Genomic DNA, 24,101 nt, shown 5'->3' with positions numbered 1-24,101 from the left:
AGAAAAGAAGATGGCCGGAGACTGGTTGACTGACCACAAGAACAAAAAAAGGGAAAGAGTCAACCATCCGACAACACACCAAAACAGCAACAAATATTGAGAGACGCGAGGACAAAAGACACAGAAAGGGAAAGGTGTAGGACCCCCCTAGATGGATCCATAAAAAGGACTACCGCGGATAAAACGTAAAACATTGTCAGCCACGGAGGCATCGTTGCATAAAATCAAAGGCAAGGTGCCCGGGAGGTTAAAAGACTGCCGGAGGGTGTGCAGTCGGGGACACTCCAATAAAATGTGGGCGACCGTCAGCCGGGACCCACATCGACACAGAGGGGGATCCCCCTCACGCAAAAGATGGCTGTACGTCAGGTAGGTATGGCCGATGCAGAGCCGACAAAGGACGACAGAGTCCCTGCGAGAAGACCGCAGGGAGGAGCGCCACACATCGGTCGTCTCCTTGACAGCCCGCAGTTTATTAGGGGCTGTCATGCCACTCAGCAGACCACATCCCAAACACCTTACGGCGCAACACCAGCTGCTGATCGCGAGCCGTGAGGCCGATCTCCAAAGCTGGGGCGTCGATCGCCCCTTTGGCCAGCCTGTCAACACGTTCGTTCCCGGGGATGCCAACATGACCTGGCGTCCATACCAAGACCACCGAACGACCAGAACGGGCAATGGCGGAAACAGACTCCTGAATAGAGGACACCAGAGGAGAAGAAGGATAGCAGCTGTCGATGGCCTGAAGGCTGCTCAGGGAGTCACTGCAGATGACGATGGACGTACCTGAGCAGAAACGCATATGTTCAAGAGTACGCAATATGGCCACCAGCTCTGCAGTAAAAATACTGCAGCCAGCCGGCAAGGAGCGCTGTTCAACATGGGCAGCGTGAGCAAAAGCGTAGGCAGTGCGACCATCAACCAGGGAACCATCAGTGTAGACAGGCTCACAGCCCGGAAATGAGGCGAGGAGCGCAAGAAAACGGCGACGGAGGGCCACAGGCGGAACCGAGTCCTTGGGTCCCTGTGCCAAGTCCAGACGGACGGACGGCCGGGGCAAACACCAGGGAGGCGTAGGTGCACGGACCCGGAAGGGAGGCAGAGGAGAGAATGAGCCCAGTTCTGACAACAGGAACTTGACGCGGACAGCTATGGAAAGCCCAGACCTAGGTCGCCGTTCGGGCAGATGGAGGACCACGGCAGGGAAAAGCAGGCGATGATTGGGATGGCCAGGCGAGCAATGCACGTGGACAGCATAGTCGGCGAGCAGTCGATGGCGGCGAATCCGCAGTGGGGGAACCCCGGCCTCCACCAGTAGACTATCCACAGGGATCGTACAGAAAGCGCCAGTTGCAAGCCGAACCCCACAGTGGTGTATGGGGTCTAACAACTTCAACACTGAGGGTGCTGCAGACCCATAGGCCAGGCTCCCATAATCAAGCCAGGACTGCACAAGGGCTCTGTACAATCGCAGCAGCGTGCAGCGATCTGCACCCCAAGACATGTGGCTAAGGCAGCGGAGGGCGTTGAGGTGCCGCCAGCATTTGTGCTTCAGCTGAGTAATATGAGGAACCCATGTGAGCCGGGCATCAAACACAAGTCCCAAGAAGCGGCAAGTGTCCACCACTTCAAGCAGGTGGCCGTCGAGGTAAAGTTCAGGATGAGGGTGGACCGTCCGACGCCTGCAGAAGTGCATAACTCGAGTCTTGGCTGCAGAGAACTGAAAACCATGAGTCAGAGCCCATGATGCTGCCTTGCGAACGGCGACTTGCAGCCTGCGTTCGGCGACTCCCGTAGTCGTGGAGCTAAATGAGATGCAGAAGTTGTTGGCATACAAAGAAGGAGACACCGACGACCCCACGGCTGCAGCCAGACCATTAATGGCCACTAGAAATAAGGAGACGCTCAACACCGAGCCCTGCGGGACCCCATTTTCCTGTATATAAGAGGAACTAGAGGCGGCACCGACTTGCACCCGGAAAGAGAGGCGCAATAAAAAGGTTTGAAGAAAAGCCGGGAGCCGACCACGAAGACCCCACTCATGCAACGTGGCGAGGATGTGATGCCTCCATGTGGTGTCATACGCCTTCCGCAGATCGAAAAATACAGCAACGAGATGCTGACGTCGGGCAAAGGCCGTACGAATAGCAGATTCCAGCCGCACCAAATTGTCCGTGGCAGACCGGCCCCAACGGAAGCCACCCTGGGATGGAGCGAGGAGACCGCGTGACTCAAGGACCCAACACAAACGCCGCCCCACCATACGTTCGAGCAATTTGCACAAAACGTTGGTGAGGGTAATGGGACGATAGCTGTCCACCACCAGTGGGTCCGCACCGGGCTTCAAGATGGGGACAATAAGACCCTCTCGCCATTGCGGCGGGAACACGCCCTCGCTCCAAATGCGATTAAAGATGGTGAGGATGTGTCTCTGGCAGTCCCTGGAGAGATGCTTCAGCATCTGTGCGTGGATGCAGTCCGGTCCTGGTGCTGTATCAGGGCAATCGGCGAGGGCAGCGAGGAATTCCCTCTCGCTGAAAGGAGCATTGTATTGTTCAGAACGATGCGTGCGGAACGATAACGGCGTCTGCTCGGCTCGCTCCTTGAGAGAGTGAAAGGCGGGGGGATAAGTTGCAGTCGCAGAGCTCTTAGCAAAGTGCGCAGCAAGGTGTTCAGCAATGGCGGCAGCGTCCGTGCAGACAGTGCCGTCCAAGGAGATCCCAGGGACACCCATATGGGTCTGGTATCCATAAATCCGCCGTATCCGGGACCACACGAGTGAGGGGGAGACACGGGAGCCCAAGGATGAGACATACCGCTCCCAGCATTCCTGCTTACGCCGTGTTATAAGACGACGGGCGAAGGCACGGAGCCTCTTAAAGGCGATGAGGGTCTCGAGAGACGGGTGCCGCCTATGACGCTGGAGGGCCCGCCTACGGTCGCGAATAGCCTCAGCAATCTCCGGCGACCACCAGGGTACAGCCTTCCTCCGAGGGAGTCCAGAAGAGCGGGGGATGGCAGCCTCGGCCGCCGAAATGATTGACGTGGTTAAGACACGGACCACCTCGTCAATGTCACCCTGTGGGGGAGACTCAATGGATGCCGCGGAAGTAAAACACGGCCAGTCAGCCCTGTGGAGAACCCAGCGGGGCAGGCGCCCAGAAGAATGACACTGGGGCAGTGACAAATAGATGGGAAAATGGTCACTACCACACAGGTCAGGATGCACTCTCCAGTGGAGGGATGGGACAAGTCCGGGGCTGCAAAGAGAGAGATCGATGGCCGAGAACGAGCCATGGGCTACACTGAAGTGCGTGGGAGCACCAGTGTTCAAGAGGCTAAGGTCGAGCTGAGCCAACAAATGCTCCACGGCACGACCGCGGTCATCGGAGACAGTCCCACCCCATAGAGGGTTATGGGCATTGAAATCGCCCAGTAACAAGAAAGGTGGCGGCAGTTGGGCTATCTGAGCAGCCAGGACATGCTGCGCGACAGCACCATCCGGTGGAAGGTAAATACTACAGACGGTAATAGCCTGTGGCGTCCACACCCGAACAGCAACAGCCTCTAAAGCTGTTTGTAGAGGTACAAACTCGCTGTGAAGGGAGTTAAGGACATATATGCAGACGCCACCAGACACCCTTTCATAAGCTGCCCGGTTCTTAAAATAACCCCGATAGCCACGGAGGGCAGGGGTTCGCATTGCTGGAAACCAAGTTTCCTGCAGAGCAATGCAAAGGAAAGGATGAAGGCTGATAAGTTGGCGGAGCTCAGCTAGATGGTGGAAGAAACCGCAGCAGTTCCACTGGAGGATGATATTGTCCATGGCTGGGAAAGGCGTGACGGGACAGGGAAGGCAGATTACGCCACTGGATCACCTGCTGCCTCCGATTGAGCACCTGCGCTATGCTATTCATGGCGTCTGAGGGACTGGCGAGATCGAGGTCCTCAGTGGACGCCAGAATCTCCACCTCGTCCTCAGACGCAGAGCTGGAAAGTTGCGGCGGGGTGGCTGCCACCGCGAGTTCCTTGGGCTTAGTGCTCTTCTTCTTTGATTTCTCACGCTGCTCCTTGGGTTTAACTGGCTGGGAGGGCTTCACCGATTCAGTCTCCGGGACTGAGGAGGATCGTGAAGCCCGTCGACCAGCTGATTGTGGGCACTTACGCCACTGTCGGTCGTCAGCCTTCCCGCTGGTGGAAACCTGGGAAGGGAGGGACCCAAGGGACCCCTTGCGAGCGTGGGAAGCCGAAGAAGTTGGACACTTTGCCGGCTTAGAAGCGGGGACCAACGTCCCCGACGGGGGGGATGGTGTTGCTCCTGAGGGAGGTGGCACAGGAGCAACCCAGTGGGTAGAGCCCCCCACTGGCAAGGGGGCAGGAGGAGTTGTACCACTCGTCGATCCGGCCGGAAATCGCGAAACTGATGGTGCGAGCACAGGTGTTGTAGCAGCGGCGTAGGAAGATGTCAGTCTCACTGGATGTAATCGGTCGTACTTCCTTTTGGCCTCAGTATAAGTCAGTCGGTCCAGGGTCTTATATTCCATGATTTTGCGCTCTGTCTGGAACACTCTGCAGTCTGGCGAGCAAGGTGAATGGTGCTTCCCGCAGTTGACGCAGATGGGAGGCGGGGCACATGGAGTATCGGGATGAGATGGGCGTCCGCAATCTCGACATGTGAGGCTGGAAGTGCAGCGGGAAGACATATGGCCGAACTTCCAGCACATGAAGCACCGCATGGGGGGAGGGATATAGGGCTTGACGTCACATCGGTACACCATCACCTTGACCTTTTCCGGTAACGTATCACCCTCTAAGGCCAAGATGAAGGCACCGGTAGCAACCTGATTGCCCCTCGGACCCCGATGGACGCGCCGGACGAAATGAACACCTCTACGTTCTAAGTTGGCGCGCAGCTCGTCATCAGACTGCAAAAGGAGGTCCCTATGGAAAATAACACCCTGGACCATATTTAAACTCTGATGTGGTGTAATAGTAACGTTAACATCCACATCCCCCAACTTGTCACAAGCAAGTAACCTGCGTGACTGGGCGGAAGATGCCGTTTGTATCAGTACTGACCCAGAGCGCATTTTAGACAAGCCCTCCACCTCCCCAAACTTGTCCTCTAAATGCTCGACGAAGAACTGAGGCTTTGTGGAAAGAAAAGACTCCCCATCAGTTCTCGTGCAAACTAAGAATCGGGGCGAATAACTGTTACCTCCAGCCTGAGACTTACGCTCCTCCCACGGCGTGGCCAGGGAGGGGAACGTTTTCGGATCGTACTTCTGAGCATTAAATTGAGCCCGAGAACGCTTAGAGACTGCTGGCGGCTGGCCGCCAGCGAGAGATGATGTACCACGCTTCATTGTGGGTCATCCGCCCTGATTCCACCTACTCCGACCAAGGGCCCTCCCCATGGGCGCCACCCAGCCACAGCAAAGGCCACCTGGCAGGATGGCCATTGCCGGGAGTCCCGATACCCCAGTAGGATAGGCATCTACTCCTTGGCATACGTGGGGAGTTAACGGCGCAGGCATCAGTAGAGCGATCCCTGTGTTGTCAGGGTGCTACAACCAAGAGGGTACATGGCGGCCCCACCACAACGGACTGGCTACCATGCTGGATCTTAGGTGCAAAAATGTCCAAGGTCGTCGTCGCAGTTAAAAGAAACACTGCAGAGTGCAGTGTGGTAATCGCACCCAGGGACGTATCCTCGCCCAAGAGATCGAAAACAAGCGGGACGCCATTGCAACGACGAGAAAGCCGGCTAAAGGTCTAATTGCACGACGGATACAGTGCACCATTTAAGGCGCCCTTCCCCAATTGGCTCGCTCTTCGGAATGATTTAGAAAGATGGAGGTCAAACCCGAGAGGGGACCATCACATAAGGCCGAAACATGTGAGACTCCTTTTAGTCGCCTCTTACGACAGGCAGGAATACCGCGGGCCTATTCTAACCCCCGAACCCGCAGGGGGTTTACTATGTTACATTTAGATGGTATGCCCCAGGAAAGTGTTTTAGAATCAGCAATGTTTATGTTGTATGTTAATCATGTTGCACCAAATAATGTCACAAATTGATGCATGCAGTGTGGTATACTGGTCAGCATCACTGGCTGGTGTGTTGTGGATCGCCAGTTCAAATCCGACAACCAGCAATATTGGTTATGTAGTATTTATTATTTCTGAAAGGGTTCTGAAATACCTTATGTTTGTACATTTTGAAAAGCCATCACTCTGGAATATTCTACATTCTCTCCATGCAGTGTTTCAGTTCTGTTCTGACTTTACTGTGGTGTTTGTAATAAACATGCCTTCAGTACTAAGTGTTGTATTTCACTGATGGGCCTGCTTTCTGGTTTGGACTCGAGTGTGGTTATGACATGGCACTGTTTTGTGGCAACACCGGTTACTTCAAAACATCTAAATCATCGTTGCACCTATTAAGCAATGTAAAGACGTTGCCTATGAGGAAAGGAACCAAAATACAAGCAGTACACCATTCCCACGGTCTGTTTATCGATAAAACAAATTGATTTCAAGCCAGCAGTAAATCAGCTGCACATCAGGCATCTCTCAGTGTTCTGGGGAGATGGTTATCAGGACTTGACAAAATGGCTGAAACGATTTCATCAAACTGCCAGATACAACAGATGGTGTGACGTGATATGTACTTTTACCTGAAATGCACAGCATAACAATGCTGCAAGACCAATTAAGAAAAACTCAATAGTTGGGGCAAATTCCATGCCGAATTGAAGAAAACATTTGGTGACAATCAGCAGCAACTATGATTAGTGGGAGAACAGTTGAAGAACAGGGCCCAGTTCCAAAAGGAAATGACACAGTTCTACATACAGAGTGTTTTGGCCCTATGCCACATAGTGAATCCAAATATGACAGAAACTAAAAAATTCTCACATTTGATGAAAGGAGTTGCAAAAGACATGTAACAAGCTCTTCTGGTATGGGATGTCACAACAACTGAGGAATTCATAAAGTGGTACTAGTGCAACTGGATATGAAATCAGATGAAAGAAGTGTGACCGACTCCCAAACGTGGTCCCTATGGCAGCTATGGATGACCATCATGACCTCACCTCTCTCATATGTCAGGTAGCAAGAGAACAAATACAGCATTTTATGGCAACCAGGACTATTGGACGAAGCATGCAAGAGACAGCACCCATGAATGTCGACCAGATATGTTGGGGCAATAGAGAATGTTGGAGGGGAGGTATATCAATGTTTAGAAATAATTTCAGTCACCAGTTAAACACACCTCACACTTACATCATAGGCCTCAAATGACAATGCAGCATTTGACCAACACAGGTACAACCAACTCCTCCACAAATAATAATATTCTGCAGAAGGATAGACATTTGGAGAACAAAGACAATATGCTGGTATGTTTCCATCGTCAATGCCCTGGACACATTCTACACTAAATCTACATTTACATCTATACTCTGTAAACCCAGTGAGGTGTATGGTGGGGAGGTATGTCCCATTGTACCAGATATTAGGGTTTCTTCCTGTTCCATTCACACATGGAGTGCGGGAAGAATAACTGTTTGAATGCCTTTGTGTATGCAGTAATTAATCTAATCTTATCCTCACAATCCCTATGTGAACGATACATAGAGGGTTGTAGTATATTTCTAGAGGAATCATTTAAAGCTGGTTCATTAAAACTTTGTTAATACACTTTCTCGAGATAGTTTACATCTAGCTTCAAGAGTCTTCCAGTTCAATTCCTTCAGTATCTCCGTGACACTCCCCCATGGATTAAACAAACTTTGGACTATTCCAGTTCAGCTCCTTCAGTATCACAGTGACACTCTCCCATGGATTAAACAAACTGTTACCATTTGTCCTGTCCTTCTCTGTATATGTTCAATATCCGCTGTTAGTCCTATGTGCTATGGGTCCCACACACTTGAGCAATATTCTAGAACCAATTGCACCTGTTATCTGTAAGCAATCTCCTTTGTAGACTGATTGCAATAAACCAAAGTCTACCACCTGTTTTACCCACAACTGAACCTGTGTGATCATTCAATTTCATATCCCTACAAAGTGTTACACCCAGGTATTCGTATGAGTTGACCGACTGGAACAGTGACTCAATGATATTTTAGTCATAGGATACTATGGTTTTTTTTGTTTTGTGAAGCGCAAAATTGTACATTTCTGCAAATTTAGAGAAAGCTGCAATCTCTGCACCATGTTGAAATATTGTCAAGATCTGACTGTATATTTATGCAGCTTCTTTCAGATAGTACTTCTTCATAGATAACTGCATCATCTGTAAAAAGCCCTATTTTACTATTAATATTGTCTGCAAGGTCATTAATATTCAACATGAACAGCAAGGAGCCCAACAAACTTCCCTCGGGCACACTCGAAGTTACTTCAACACCTGACGATGACTTTCCATCCTGTGTGTTCCCTGTCCTCCCAACTAAAAAGTCCTCAATCCAGTCATGAATTTCACTTGGTACCCCATATGATCATACTTTTGACAATAAGCGTAGGTGCAGTACCGAGTCAAATGCTTTTTCAGAAATTGAGAAATACTGGATCTACCTGATTGTCTTGATCCGAAGCTTTCAGTACGTCATGTGAGAAAAGTGTGAGTTGGGTTTCACATGATTGACGTTTTCAAAATCCAAGCTGGTTGGCTTTGAGAAAGAGACACAGAGAAAGAAGAAGAGTGTTCAACAACTATTATGCCGAAAGATGTCAACCAACACAATAGTCTTATTCACAGCATTCAACCTGTAGGACAAAGCCCTTCACAGTACCTGTACGAGTTTGTTCCCCAACATGCCATAGCTGTTTTCCGTCATCCTACAGAGGTAGCAACCATTAGCCCAGCTGTTGAATTCAGGAAAACTAAGTGAGGCAACCATTTGTGGAAGTGAGGCTGTAATGTCGAGATATCTCATTGATATCATCGTCTATGGCCAAGCTGTCTGAGTGCTAATCAATTTAGGGGCTTCTTTTATCAATTGCCAGCTAAAGAATACATTCCGCGATACGATAATGATTATGCTGAAGGTCGGAAATCAGAAATCTGACAGGAACATGTATTGTAAGAGTTACTGTTAATGACAGAAGACAGCCTTTCGAATTTGTCTTTTTAACAGTTTTTCTTGGATAGGACTTCTTGGAGCCGTCACAAGCAGTCATACACTGGAAGATCAGAGCTCCAGACTGATGAAGCTATTTCAACAAGCACATGTAACAAAGATTGCTCTGGACAACTGTTTTCAGATGAAGACATCGTTCTGTCATCATTAATGAGTTGAGTTCCAGTGGTCAATCTAGATATTCAGTTAAACTCTGAAGCTTTCATCAATTGCAAAACCTCACTTTGTCTCACAAAACAAATCTACAGCCCCAGAGATGACCATAAACATTGCAGGAGTTCAAGGAGAAATATGCATTACTAGCTGTTATGAGCAGGCACAGCTCATCTCGTAAGGTATGTAAACAGGAATGCCAAAACCAGTTGTGGATGGGAAGTGGTTGGACATAGAAAATGTGATGAAAGAATTAAGAACCAAAACTGCACTCACTTTCTCCCAATCTCACCCATGACACACAATCTCACAGGCTCAATCCTAAATGAGAGTGTTAAAATGGTTGAATGTGTTCTACAACTGTCTATTAAAACACAAATAAGATAAAAAGAAAAACTAAAATAGTTTTATAGGAATTTGTGGTTGGCTGATCATTTACAAAAAAATATAGACGAGTCAGCCACCCTGAAAACACATTAAAAAAGGAGCCCCAAAATTTTATGGAACAAGCTGGACATTTCACAAAATCTTCAAATATGTGCGACATTTATGTCATTGTCAGTTAAAAATAGGTGGTTAATTAGTCACGAAATGAGCTGTTGCACTCTTGCCAGTATTCAAAATACAGTCTACTAAAATGTGGAGCACCATGGATGTACGCCATAAGCACAACACACAGGAAGGTCCTCTTACCACAGTAAGAAGCCAGGAGTCAGGGGACTGTGTCCTACTTGAAGATGAGTGAGAGTGACCTCATCCTGTCTGCATGGCCGGTAGGAAGTATGCCATGGCTGAGTTGCGGACTTTAGCAGGCACAGTTTATTGTCTGTCACTTCCAGCCACTCTTCTTCCCACCTGTCCACGACTCTGTACCTCAACCATGGGGCAATACCATGTTGGAGGATGACAAACTGAATGAACTGAGGATCGTGACTACATCCACCATTGTGTTCCCCTTAATACAAATGTGTCCTTGAATGCAGCACAAACACACCTCTTTCCCTAGCCTTTGTAAGTAGAGGGCATCCTGGATATCTTGGACTACTTTGTTGGGTAAAGGTGTAGTAGAGAGTCAAGGGCACCCAGGAAGCCAGAACAGATAGGGAATTTAGCAGGCATGACACATCTCATCTGCTCCAGTGCCCTCAAGATCATGTATAATTCAGCACTGAAGACAGTGAAGTCTTGAGATAACTGTTTCTGGAGAACACGATCAGGAATAACAACACAGCAGCCAATGGAATTCCCTTGTTCAGACTCACCCCTGAATACAGCTTACTTGTGGTGCTCATTTAAACTCAGAAAATATTACATTAAAGACATATGCAGGAGTGCAACCTCTCCTGGACTCCACGGAATGTAAAATTACCTTGACCTCTGCAGTGATCAGGGAGACAGTCAGTTATAACCCCGGATTTGGTCTGTACTTGTCCCTCACGAAGTGACTATAGCACATGCTTCACGCAGATCCCAAATGGCCTTGTTGCTCGATGATGACTGGAGAAATGGTATTCCATAGCTGGTTGAGCAAAAATGTCTGCCTTGGCTCTCGAACATATTGTATATTACCTATCTTTCCCTATAGCTGACCCCTATTTTTCTCAGAATTTCAAACGTCTTGCACTACTTTACATTGTCGAACACTTTTTCCGTGTCGACAAATCCTATGAATATGTCTTGTTTTTTTTCTATTCCTGCTTCCATTATCAACTGCAATGTCAGCATTGCATCTTTCATGCTTTTACGTTTCCTAAAGCCAAACATTGTCATCCAATACATCCTCTATACACTTGACCCCTGGGGCAAATAGAGTTTGAGACCCTTAATACATTATCGTATTGAAGTCTCCCATTGGGGAAATGGGCAGGTAAGTTGTTCTAAAAGATCTCTGAGAGCCTCAGAATTTATCGCCCTCTGTAGTGGTAAATAAGACAGCAGATGGTAATCCCTTGACCCATATGAACTTCAACAGAAACTGTTTGCAAGTCAGTAACCAGAGATAGATCAGAGGATGGTATCTGTTACTGACAACACAGCGATACCTCCCTTGGCCCTTTCCTCAATCAGGCCACTCTTGCAATAGAGGGTATAGCCCCATAGCATAAGGGGGTAAAAAGCTTTAAAATTAGTTTTTTTGTAAACACAAGCACAGGGGGCGTACCTGTGCTAGGATTTCAGTTACTCCAAATTCATTCCAAACCCATTGATGTTCCACTGATGTATGGGAGTCATATAACGAGTGGATTGTATTTTCACCTTGTCTCTCCGCCATGGTGGAAGCCTGCAACAGGTGTAGGCTCAGTCTTGGGGCAGGATGGTTGCCCCAAACGGACTACTTATTCCACTGACTTTGAAGCAGAATATTTAGAACTGTGAGGTCGAAGTCCACTGACATAGTCTGATGGTTTAGTGCCTGTATTTGTCTGCCACTGAAGTTTTTCATTTGGATTTTGGCTGGGAGGCTTTGTAACATGCAACAATAGTGACAGTGCTGATCTGTTTATCAGACTCTGCCTCTGAGAGTGCTGGGAGCTCACCACCACTGGCAACTGTGCCTTTTTCTGATGTTCTAATGGAAGTTATGGGCTCCAACATAACAGCATCTTTACAAATGGACTTAAAAATAACAGTAGTAGTGCGAACACTAGCAACTTCCATTTATGTAGAGACATCGGCTTTTGGAATACACTTTCCACGAGTTGAAGCGAAAGAAGTAGTGAATGTGGAAGGTTGCATGAATTTATACATCTTTTTGGCTTCACCACAATCACACAGGATACACTTGTTTATTTTCAGCTCCCATATTTTACTTTCTTCAAGGTAGATGCTGCAGTCCCTTCTCCAGAAAGGGGGAAGCCCAAGCGAATTTTCACACTTCAGAGGAGCTGAACAAATGACTCCTTTGTGAGTGGCTTTCCCACATTCCCTGCAAGTTGTTTCTTCCTTATATGCTAGATTAATGTACCCAAAGTGCTTGCATTTAAAGCAGCGCATTGGATTGGAGATTTTTTTTTTTGGTCATCAGTCTACTGACTGGTTGGATGCGGCCCGCCACGAATTCCTTTCCTGTGCTAACCTCTTCATCTCAGAGTAGCACTTGCAACCTACGTCCTCAATTATTTGCTTGACGTATTCCAATCTCTGTCTTCCTCTACAGTTTTTGCCCTCTACAGCTCCCTCTAGTACCATGGAAGTCATTCCCTCATGTCTTAGCAGATGTCCTATCATCCTGTCCCTTCTCCTTATCAGTGTTTTCCACATATTCCTTTCCTCTCCGATTCTGCGTAGAACCCCCTCATTCCTTACCTTATCAGTCCACCTAATTTTCAACATTCGTCTTTAGCACCACATCTCAAATGCTTCGATTCTCTTCTGTTCCAGTTTTCCCACAGTCCATGTTTCACTACCATACAATGATGTACTCCAGACGTACATCCTCAGAAATTTCTTCCTCAAATTAAGGCCGGTATTTGATATTAGTAGACTTCTCTTGGCCAGAAATGCCTTTTTTGCCATAGCAAGTCTGCTTTTGATGTCCTCCTTGCTCCGTCCGTCATTGGTTATTTTACTGCCTAGGTAGCAGAATTCCTTAACTTCATTGACTTCGTGACCATCAATCCTGATGTTAAGTTTCTAGCTGTTCTCATTTCTACTACTTCTCATTACCTTCGTCTTTCTCCAATTTACTCTCAAACCATACTGTGTACTCATTAGACTGTTCATTCCGTTCAGCAGATCATTTAATTCTTCTTCACTTTCACTCAGGTTAGCAATGTCATCAGCGAATCGTATCATTGATATCCTTTCACCTTGTATTTTAATTCCACTCCTGAACCTTTCTTTCATTTCCATCATTGCTTCCTCGATGTACAGATTGAAGAGTAGGGGCGAAAGGCTACAGCCTTGTCTTACACCGTTCTTAATACGAGCACTTCGTTCTTGATCGTCCACTCTTATTATTCCCTCTTGGTTGTTGTACATATTGTATATGACCCGTCTCTCCCTATAGCTTACCCCTACTTTTTTCAGAATCTCGAACAGCTTGCACCATTTTATATTGTCGAACGCTTTTTCCAGGTCGACAAATCCTATGAAAGTGTCTTGATTTTTCTTTAGCCTTGCTTCCATTATTAGCCGTAACGTCAGAATTGCCTCTCTCGTCCCTTTACTTTTCCTAAAGCCAAACTGATCGTCACCTAGCGCATTCTCAATTTTCTTTTCCATTCTTCTGTATATTATTCTTGTAAGCAGCTTCGATGCATGAGCTGTTAAGCTGATTGTGCAATAATTCTCGCGCTTGTCAGCTCTTGCCGTCTTCGGAATTGTATGGATGACACTTTTCCGAAAGTCAGATGGTATATCGCCAGACTCATATATTCTACACACCAATGTGAATAGTCGTTTTGTTGCCACTTCCCCCAATAATTTTAGAAATTCTGATGGAATGTTATCTATCCCTTCTGCCTTATTTGACCGTAAGTCCTCCAAAGCTCTTTTAAATTCCGATTCTAATACTGGATCCCCTATCTCTTCTAAATCGACTCCTGTTTCTTCTTCTATCACATCAGACAAATCTTCACCCTCATAGAGGCTTTCAATGTATCCCTTCCACCTATCTGCTCTCTCCTCTGCATTTAACAGTGGAATTCCCGTTGCACTCTTAATGTTACCACCGTTGCTTTTAATGTCACCAAAGGTTGTTTTGACTTTCCTGTATGCTGAGTCTGTCCATCCGACAATCATATCTTTTTCGAGTCTTCACATTTTTCCTGCAGCCATTTCGTCTTAGCTTCCCTGCACTTCCTATTTATTTCATTCCTCAGCGACTTGTATTTCTGTATTCCTGATTTTCCCGGAACATGTTTGTACTTCCTCCTTTCATCAATCAACTGAAGTATTTCTTCTGTTATCCATGGTTTCTTCACAGCTACCTTCTTTGTACCTATGTTTTCCTTCCCAACTTCTGTGATGGCCCTTTTTAGAGATGTCCATTCCTCTTCAACTGTACTGCCTACTGCGCTATTCCTTATTGCTGTATCTATAGCATTAGAGAACTTCAAACGTATCTCGTCATTCCTTAGTACTTCCGTATCCCACTTCTTTGCGTATTGATTCTTCCTGACTAATGTCTTGAACTTCAGCCTACTCTTCATCACTACTAAATTGTGATCTGAGTCTATATCTGCTCCTGGGTACGCCTTACAATCCAGTATCTGATTTCGGAATCTCTGTCTGACCATGATGTAATCTCTTTCATTCCTTGTCCCAAGCCCATATTCTCCTGTAACCTTTTCTTCTACTCCTTCCCCTACAACTGCATTCCAGTCACCCATGACTATTAGATTTTTGTCCCCCTTTACATACTGCATTACCCTTTCAATATCCTCATACACTTTCTCTATCTGTTCATCTTCAGCTTGCAACGTCGGCATGTATACCTGAACTATCGTTGTCGGTGTTGGTCTGCTGTCGATTCTGATTAGAACAACCCGGTCACTGAACTGTTCACAGTAACACACCCTCTGCCCTGCCTTCCTATTCATAACGAATCCTACACCTGTTACACCATTTTCTGCTGCTGTTGATATTACCCGATACTCATCTGACCAGAAATCCTTGTCTTCCTTCCACTTCACTTCACTTCACTGACCCCTACTATATCTAGATTGAGCCTTAGCATTTCCCTTTTCAGATGTTCTAGTTTCCCTACCACGTTCAAGCTTCTGACATTCCATGCCCTGACTCGTAGAACGTTATCCTTTCGTAGATTATTCAATCTTTTTCTCATGGTAACCTCCCCCTTGGCAGTCCCTTCCCGGAGATCTGAATGGGGGACTATTCCGGAATCTTTTGCCAAAGGAGAGATCATCATGACACTTCTTCAATTACAGGCCACACGTCCTGTGGATACACGTTACTTGTCTTTAATGCAGTGGTTTCCATTGCCTTCTGCATCCTCACGTCGTTGATCATTGCTGATTCTTCCACCTTTAGGGGCAATTTCCCACCCCCTAGGACAAGAGAGTGCCCTGAACCTCTATCCGCTCCTCCGCCCTCTTTGACAAGGCCGTTGGCAGAATGAGGCTGACTTCTTATGCCGGAAGTCTTCGGCCGCCAATGCTGATTATTTATCAAAATTTAGGCAGTGGCGGGGATCGAACCCGGGACCGAAGATGTTTTGATTATGAATCAAAGACGCTACCCCTAGACCACGGGTACCCTGGTTGGAGATATAAGGCCACATTTTAAGTGAAGGAAACCAGCCTTGACATACACTGGAAATTTCGTACTGTTGACAGTGAGGATTAAGGAGTTTGATTTGACCAGCTCACTGTTTACCCTTTTAATTATGTTTTGCACCTTGATAATACCTTCTTGAGTCCACTCAACTTTCAGTACCTCATTGGGAATATGTACCAAATGTCTGCATGATGTAACACCTTTACTGTAGTTCAAGCCATTATGTAGCCCCTTGTTGATTACATATCTCCAAGATATTTAGCTTTCTGGAGGCTTGTTGCTTCTTGGGAACTAGAAGTTTTGACCAATACCCCAATTGCAGAATCGTTTGACAGATTTTACTGTCAGCAATTGCCTGTAAACCCTTCTGAATGTAGAACTATAGCCTGTCCAAAATTACTTTAGATGCCAAGGACAAAAGTAGTAGGGAGGGAAGCCCACATGGCAGGCCCTGGTCACTTTCCGCCAATACCATACTACCTGCAGCTGCCCTTAGCTTGCTGATCTATGCGATCGTTGCGCCCTGTGACTTCCTGTGTTTCTGTTTTTACAGTTGTAAGAGTTATTCTTTTATTTGTTGTTACCATTATTTATTGTTACCATTATTTATTGTTACCATTATTTGTTGTTACCATTATTTGTTGTTACCATTATTTGTTGTTACCATTATTTGTTGTTACCATTATTTGTTGTTACCATTATTTGTTGTTACCATTATTTGTTGTTACCATTATTTGTTGTTACTGTTATTCATTGTTTTTGTTATTTGTTGTATGGTACTCAACGATGTCACTGGGAAGTAAGTCAAAAATTATAAGTAGAAAAGTTCAATGTCTTTGTCTTGGGCTGGTGATTGCCATAAAAATGGCAGCCAAGAGAAATGGCTTGTACATTACATGCCTACTTTAAGAATGAAAAACTTAACTGCAGCCTACTGCTCTCCGTTGCAATGTGATCAACAGAACTACTGCACATTTGAGTATAGACGAAAACACTGTCCTGAAGATTTGGAAGGAAATGTTTGACAAAGAAAAGGAAACTGAACAACCATCAAAACTTAACAGGTCTGGAAAAAATCATATCGGTAAGTGGATTAGCAAAATCTATTTGTTTGCAGAGGATGCGATTTGTCTTCATGTTTATGATTATCATCGCAGGAAGGAACATCTGACGCTCAGGAAGTTATTGGTCATACTTAAAGAATCAAGACTTTTTCAAGGCTGTTGCACATCCCTATCCACTCTTTTACACAACCTTGTGTATCACTATGGGAATTTACGAGTGTTGTACCAAAAGTAAGGTTCCCATATTTTTTACAAATAGAAGACATAGTTTATTGTTATTAATTTATACATTATTGAAAACTTACACTTTTGCCTATTTTTCAGCATAGTCTCCATTTTTTTCGACACACTTTTGAATACGGTGCTCCAGCTTTGTATTCCTAAGTTGAAGAAGTCTCCGGTCAACCTATTGAGGAAGCATGTGACCTCTGATCGGACTTCATCATCGTTCTTGAAGCATTTGCCACCAAGTGTTTCTTTAGCTTGGGGAAGCTGGGGTCTAAGTCTAGGCTGTATGGGGGATGGGGCATAATAGTCCACCCAAATTTCTTCAAAATCTCCTGTGTTTGACGAGCGATGTGGGGTCGAGCATTGAAGTGAGGAAGCACTACTCCCTCCGTCAGTCATCCTCTCCGGCGATTCTGGATTGCTCGCCAGAGTTTGGTCAATGTTTCACAATATCTATCTGAGTTTATTGTCATCCCAGGTTGCATGAAATCAATGTGGAGTACCCCCTTCCAATCCCAAGACACAGTCGCTATAACCTTTCCTGCTGACTGCATTTTCTTGAATTTCTTTGGTGGCGGTGAACTGGAGTGACACCACTAACAATTGTTGTTTTGTTTTGGGGGTGTAATGAACACTCACGTTTCATCTCCTGTGACATTAGAGTCCAACAACTTCTCCTTGTTGCCTCCCCCCCCCCCTCACATTGTTGAAGAAACTTGCAAGCACTGTCAAGGCGTTGCTTCTTGTGTCCATTACTCAGCATCCGAGGGACCCAGCGAGCACACCTTGTGACAACCCAATGTTTATGTTAAAGTTCTTTCAACTGTGCCATGGGAAAATTCAGGAATGCATTCAACAACTTCACAAACAGTGACCCTTCAATCTTTGAGCAGCTCACAGTTGATCTCCTGGACAATGGTGGTCTTCCACTCCGTTCTTCATTGTGAACTTCCATCGGACACTCAGCAAAAGCCCTGCAACATTTAACCTCAGTCAGTTGCCAATGAATCTCCATGGGCGGTAACTTCTTTGCATGGCAAAACCGGAGTACTGCTTGAACCCTGCACTCGGCGGGAGCGGCGATCAACACTTCCATCTCTGACTGCTGCCAAGCCAACATTGAGTGACGCAGTGGATTGCAGACGGGCAGGCTCGAGAGTGGAGGAACTACTACGCACGGCACTGTTGTTGGATTTAGCCTACCACCTTCCCTCGAGGCTGTAGCTCATTGGGAACCTTACTTTTGGTACAACCCTTGTATATGGTTGTAAACTGTGATGGAGAGGGAGCACATAGCTGCATGGGCATGCTGATTTTTAAGGGACACCCAATGTACAAACAGCGACCAAGTAGCATGACTTGATGAAATGTGGGTAATTTTGGTCACCACACTGTCAAGCAGGATTGGACAGATGACAACTAAAGGAACAATGACAATGCTCTCTGGTGGTGGTGGTGGTGGTGGGGGAGGGGGTGGGGGACACTTATTCTTCTTCATGCAGGAGGCACCTCACAAGGTTTTCTCCCAAACTGTCTCCTGCTTTTTAAATAAAAGAAAATTGGAGATTATCAATAAGAAATGAAACATGTTACATTTACAAAGTGGTTCAAAAATTCACAAATACCAAATGTTGGAAAACCATCAACAGTTGTTCTAGATAATGCTCCTTACCATTCACTTGTTGACAAGGCACCTACCATGGCAAACCAAAAGGAAGCAATGATTGACTGGCTTCAGTGTCATAATGTCAATGTCAGTGATGACCTTAAAAAGGTGGAGCTTGGTGGAAAAAATATCTCTCCATAAGCCGCAGTTCCCCCTATACAAAAACAACAAATTGGCAGAAAAACATGGGCATACAGTCATTAGGCTACCACATTACCACTGCCAATTCAACCCAATAAAATTACAGAATTAATGTGGGCCAAACTTAAAAGTTATGCTGTCAGGAATAATAATAAATTTACCTTCTCTGCAGTCAAAGCACTCACAAGAGAACTTGTCAGGAACATCCTGTTGAAGACAGGAAGAGTGCCGTCAGACATATGCAGACCATCATGAAAAGAGCATGACCTTGAAGCTCTTTTGGAAAATTCAATGGAAGAGATGATAATTTCATTAAATGATGACAATGACAGAATCCATCCCAGTAACAATAGTGGCATTGGTGAAGTTTTTCCAATATTCCCGTACAAATGGAAAACAGGTGGATTCAGCTATATGTTTGGCGGGTGCTGTTTACATCTTTAAGTACCTACATAACAAAATTATATCACTCTAAGCTTTGAAATTTTATAACACAAAATAAATACTACTGTTTATGATATAACTGCTGTAATACAGAGGTCCTGTTATTTGTATTGCTTTTGTTCTTTCTAAACAATAGAAATTGGTATATTTAAGATATGGTTTCCCACCATGATAAACACGGTTAATCTTATTTTTTGTTGTGTTAGAATTAAACAGGTGGATCAGAAAAATTAATAACAGTTTCATTACAAATCTATAGACATCTTGGAACAAATAAGCCCTCGGTCACAAATACTAAGTCAAAATTATAGACATCTGTTTCTCACGTTGAAACTGTATGGGGGCCTGATTAGTAATTGACATGTGAGTGGACCATTGTCTTTTAACTCAGATTTTATCACATTAGGGATCTCTGACAGAGTTATGGTTTTGAAAATATGAAGTATTCTTAAGATTTCATTCACATAATGTATCCATTTAACTTTAATAACAAAAAAGTTCCCACATGTAGAAAATTCAGTAAAGTCTTTTTTTAAAGTGTCATTGTATTGTCTTAATAATTTGTTGCCACAAATTAAACTAAAATCAAACTGTAGTGTAACTCTTCCAGAACACATGGATGCAATTTCCATATTTATAAAGTAAATAGTTTGCCTGTTTGCACAAGCTGAATGAAATGTAAGATTGTGTGTGCATTCCATGCAGGTCGTGGCAACCTTGTTCTACACCTCCATATGCTCCTGCCGAAGTGTCAATCCTACAGCAATCTATAGCAGACTATAGGCGAAACTTTGCAAAGCTACTGCTTTTCCTCTGAACTATTGAAAACACTTTCTGACCAGCAGCATGCATTCTGCTACTGTGAATGGAAGTACTCTGAGTAACTCCTGAGTCAGGAGGACTGCTACACAAGCCCTTTTGCAAAGTTGGATGTTGATACCCATCAGTGGTACACCCATCAGGGAGTTCATCAGTTTAATAAGTATAAGTGTTTCATCTTGGTCCCAAGAGGAGCAAAATAAAAGTCCACCTAGACAGAGCCACCCTCGCCTGGGTAAGCCTTATACAACTGAGGTACAGCAGGATCCTCAGAGGTTGCCAGTCGTGCATCTCATCACAGTTTGAGATTGAGGGTATTTTTGCAGAGGTTTTTATCATCCTTGTGATCCAGGCAAATAAGCCAAGTGCCTCATTTCCTGGGACACTGCATGCCCAGAGCTTACAGTTACAGAGGACTGGTTGTGCTCGCCAGTCCTTGGCTTAGGAAACCCAGGTCACCAAGCCAGCCCCAGCAAACGAACGCTGAGCTTCTTGAGGTGGGAAGCTACGACTGACCTGCCAGCAGGATCTGTCCTGACCGAGGAATAATGTTGGCTAGGTTAGTCATTCTCCGTCAGGTGTTAAGGTGCTTTCAAATACGGCTGGAGAAAAGGCAGACCAGTTGGCCCACACCATATCAACAATGGGGATGAACCACCAGAAAGCCAGTGTTCTTATAGGGCATTTCCAGCTGAACAATGCATAATACAGGAGGAAATGGAGAAGATGCTGCAAGATGACATCACTGAACTTTCATAGAGTTCTTGGTCTCTTCTGTGGTCTTGGTGAAAAACAATGATGGCACATGGCATTTCTACATTGAGCACCAATGACTGAACAAAATCACGAAAAATGGTATCTATCCATTGCCGCATATTGATGACACCCTAGACTGTTCGAAAGCAACAAAAAATTTCAGGCTGCTGGCAAATCAAAGTTGACAAGACTGGCTGGGAAAATATTGCTTCACAGCTGCTCGCAGCCTCTATGAATTTAAGGTCACACCATTTGAACTGCGTAAGGCTCCAGCCACCTTTGAACATATGATTGACATCCAGCATCAACATCTTAAGTGAATGACATGTAATTGCTATTTGAGGGACACTATCATTTTCTTGAAGACATTTTAAGTACATCTAGGCTGTCTGACAATTGTGTTGATGTGTGTTCAGACTGTAGGCATCAAAGGAATAAAAATCCTTGGGTGTGTAGTGGATGGCAATAAGAGTCTGTCCCAATCCAGAGAAAATAAAGGGCAGTAACTGATTTTCCAACTTCTCGACATATTCGTGGTGTGAGAAACGTTCTTTGAATTGGTTGTACTACAGGTGATACATAAAGGATTTCTGCACCAAGGCACATCCCTTACTAGAACTACTGCAGGGAAATGCCAAATATTCATGGAACAAAGTGCAGGAAAGATCTTTCCTTGCCCTTAAGCAGGCACTAATATCTTATCAAGTCATAGCACCATTGCCAATGCTAGCAGTGTTGGAATAGGGTCAGTTCTAGTACAAATTCAGGGAGGCGTTGAAAAGGTAACAGCTTAGGCTTCCATAGTACTCTTAAAGTCTGAGATGACCCACTCTACAACCATTAAAGAGAGCCTTGCAGTTGGTTTGGCCATAAATAAGTTCCAGACATAGTTATTTGGTAAATCATTCATTATAAAATTATTGAAAAAATGTTTAGATCATAATGGTTACTTTATTTAAAATGACCGGTCTCAGCCTAGTGTTAGACCATCTTCAGAACAGCATCATCTGCTAAAGTTGAAAATGTCCGTTACAGTCAGTAACCCCCAGTCACTGAAACTGTACATTAACATGGCTTACAAGATTGCTGTTCCTCCGAAAATGTTACCCCAAAAAATTGCAGAGGTCCTTGTAGAAGACACCATTTTGGAGCATGAGTGATCTGTGATCATGGAAAATGTTTCCACTTGAGACTAGTATTGGAGGTAACTTCATGTTGTAACATCACCCAAAGGATGAAAGCTGCCTTACCATTTACAGAAAAATGTCCTCCCAGATGCTTAAACAAGTCATTGGCAGGAATGCTCTCCACACATGCTGATGTCAAATGGATGTTACTCAGACTGACTATGTGGAATCTCTCATCCCAAGGACCAAAGAGGCAAGGCAGCTGGCTTGCATATAGAACTTGGATGCCCCGAAGAAAGACTTAGAGCAACTTCAAGCAGCGGCTTGATTTGATATGGACTTTTCTGTCTGTGCAGTTAGTGGGACTATCAGAAAAGTTACTAAAGTACTACTTTGGGCCAGATATGCTCTTTTACTTTTAGTAATGATTACGGCCCTTCGCCAAGAAGACAAGGTGAAGAGATTTTATCCATGTCCTCCATATTACAGTCCAGGTAAATCTGTAATGCTGATTCAGAAGCAGCAGGTTTCTTCACAGAGGCACTATTAATGAATATATGTATCATAGCAATAACAAACATGACTTATGGCACACAGATTGCTACTTAGCATAGAGAATACACATCAAGTTGCAGATGGGCACAATTAAAAGACACTCACATACAGCTTTTGGCTACAGCCTCTATCAGTAAAACACACACACACACACACACACACACACACACACACACACACACACACACAAGTAAGCAAGCACACCTCACACATCTATGGCCGCCAACCCCGGCATCTTGGGCCGGAATCATGCTGGAGTTGTGAGTGTGTGAGGTATGCTTGCTTGCTTTAGTGTGTGTGTGTGTGTGTGTGTGTGTGTGTGTGTGTGTGTGTGTTTTACTGGCGAAGGCTATGGCCAAAACCTGTATGTGAGTGTCCTTTAATTATGCCTGTCTGCAACTTTTGATGTGTCTTCTGTACGGTAAGTAGCAATCTGTCTTTTCCTACATTGCTGATATTCCTACCTGGAATTTCCATTGTAGATTTATGGAACATAGTACTTTACAGAGTACTATGAAGAATACAGTGTGTGTAGCACTAAACACACTGAATGGACAATAGTGATACAATTACAGAAAACGCCGAGTATTCATTTGCAGTCACTTTAAATAATACTGTTTCTTTAGTGGCTCGCCAGAGTGTGCCAGGGGGTGGACCCAGGTGGCCTCTATAAGAAGGCATGAGAACTGTATGGACGTGCCACCTTGGAATGTACATCATTCCTCCCTTCCAAGGGTGGGAAATGGCATACATGAAAACAACATGCACAGAAAAATATGCACGGTACAGAAAAAACGCATGGTACAGAAAAAATGCATGGTACTGAAAAAAAAAGCACTGGTACCGAAAAAAATACTGTTACTAAAAAATGCAATAGTACTGAAAAAAAAGCAATGGTACCCATGTAAAAAAAAAGGCACTGATTTCAAGGCACTGAGATTACGTGCCTCGGAAAACACCAATGACTGTGCTGACATCCATTTCATCACACGATGAATGTGGCTGCTGTAGAATGTGGCAGGCAGGCAATGGTGAGTAGGGGTGGAAGTAATGAGGGGGCTGTTTGGTGCACCATTCCCCCTCTCATCAGAGGCCGCAGGGCATGACTGGGGACAGCATCTCCATAGCAGTGGTTGGTGCCAGAGGTGTCAGTGGGAGTGTCATAGGCAATGGCCACACAGGACCCAGCCATGGATATGACGGCGGCTGCGGCAGCAGGTGCAGCGGGAGTTGCACAAGCGACGGCAGTTGAGGAGTGGGAGTGGGGGCAGAAATCTCAGACAATGATTTGCCAGGCAGTGATTCCTGCTGCAACACGACAGGACCATCTGCGACACAGGGACAGGCATTGGCGGGAGGGGGGCACTCCAGAAAAGATCCCACTGTGTGTGGCTGTAGATGGTCGAAGTGATGTGAGTCCACACATCAGGAGTGCAGACAATGCTCAGGCACCAGTCCCAGTGACACAACGATGGCAAGAGCCCATTTCAGCCAGCAGCTGAAACCACAAATCCAGACAGGCGTATCTGGCCGTCATAGAGCTGGTGACAGTGGTGGATGCAGTATTGGATGCAGCAGATGAAGGAGGGTCCATGGTTGGCATCCGTGTAGCAGCTCCACTGGGCTCTTATCCCCCACTGGAGCAAAATGGTGCAAACTCAAAAAATGGTCTACAGCAGCATCAGGGGACCTACTGGGTATGTACTTCCCCATATGAGATTTAAATGTCCGAACCACGCATTCGGCCTCA

The 24,101-nt window shown here is 45.5% G+C and overlaps 1 protein-coding gene across 4 annotated transcripts in view; it reads right to left on the bottom strand.

The window, feature by feature from the left end:
* LOC124711271 (nucleolar protein of 40 kDa-like) overlaps nucleotides 1–24,101 on the bottom strand; it is a 67,045-nt gene that overhangs the window by 39,246 nt on the left and 3,698 nt on the right. For 2 of the 4 annotated variants that reach the window (XM_047241252.1, XM_047241254.1), the window contains exon 1: nucleotides 18,812–19,019. The exons of 1 other annotated variant lie outside the window; for it this stretch is intronic. In XM_047241252.1, the coding sequence (XP_047097208.1) occupies nucleotides 18,812–19,009 (198 nt within the window). In that variant the 5' untranslated portion in view covers nucleotides 19,010–19,019. Of the gene's footprint in view, nucleotides 1–18,811; nucleotides 19,020–24,101 lie in introns of those variants that run through there. One more of the 4 variants, XM_047241253.1, reaches the window with a different exon arrangement.

The sequence above is a fragment of the Schistocerca piceifrons genome, chromosome 8 (genome assembly GCF_021461385.2).
Source record: "Schistocerca piceifrons isolate TAMUIC-IGC-003096 chromosome 8, iqSchPice1.1, whole genome shotgun sequence".
NCBI classification, from domain to species: domain Eukaryota; kingdom Metazoa; phylum Arthropoda; class Insecta; order Orthoptera; family Acrididae; genus Schistocerca; species Schistocerca piceifrons.
This window is presented reverse-complemented; position numbering and strand designations above follow the sequence as displayed.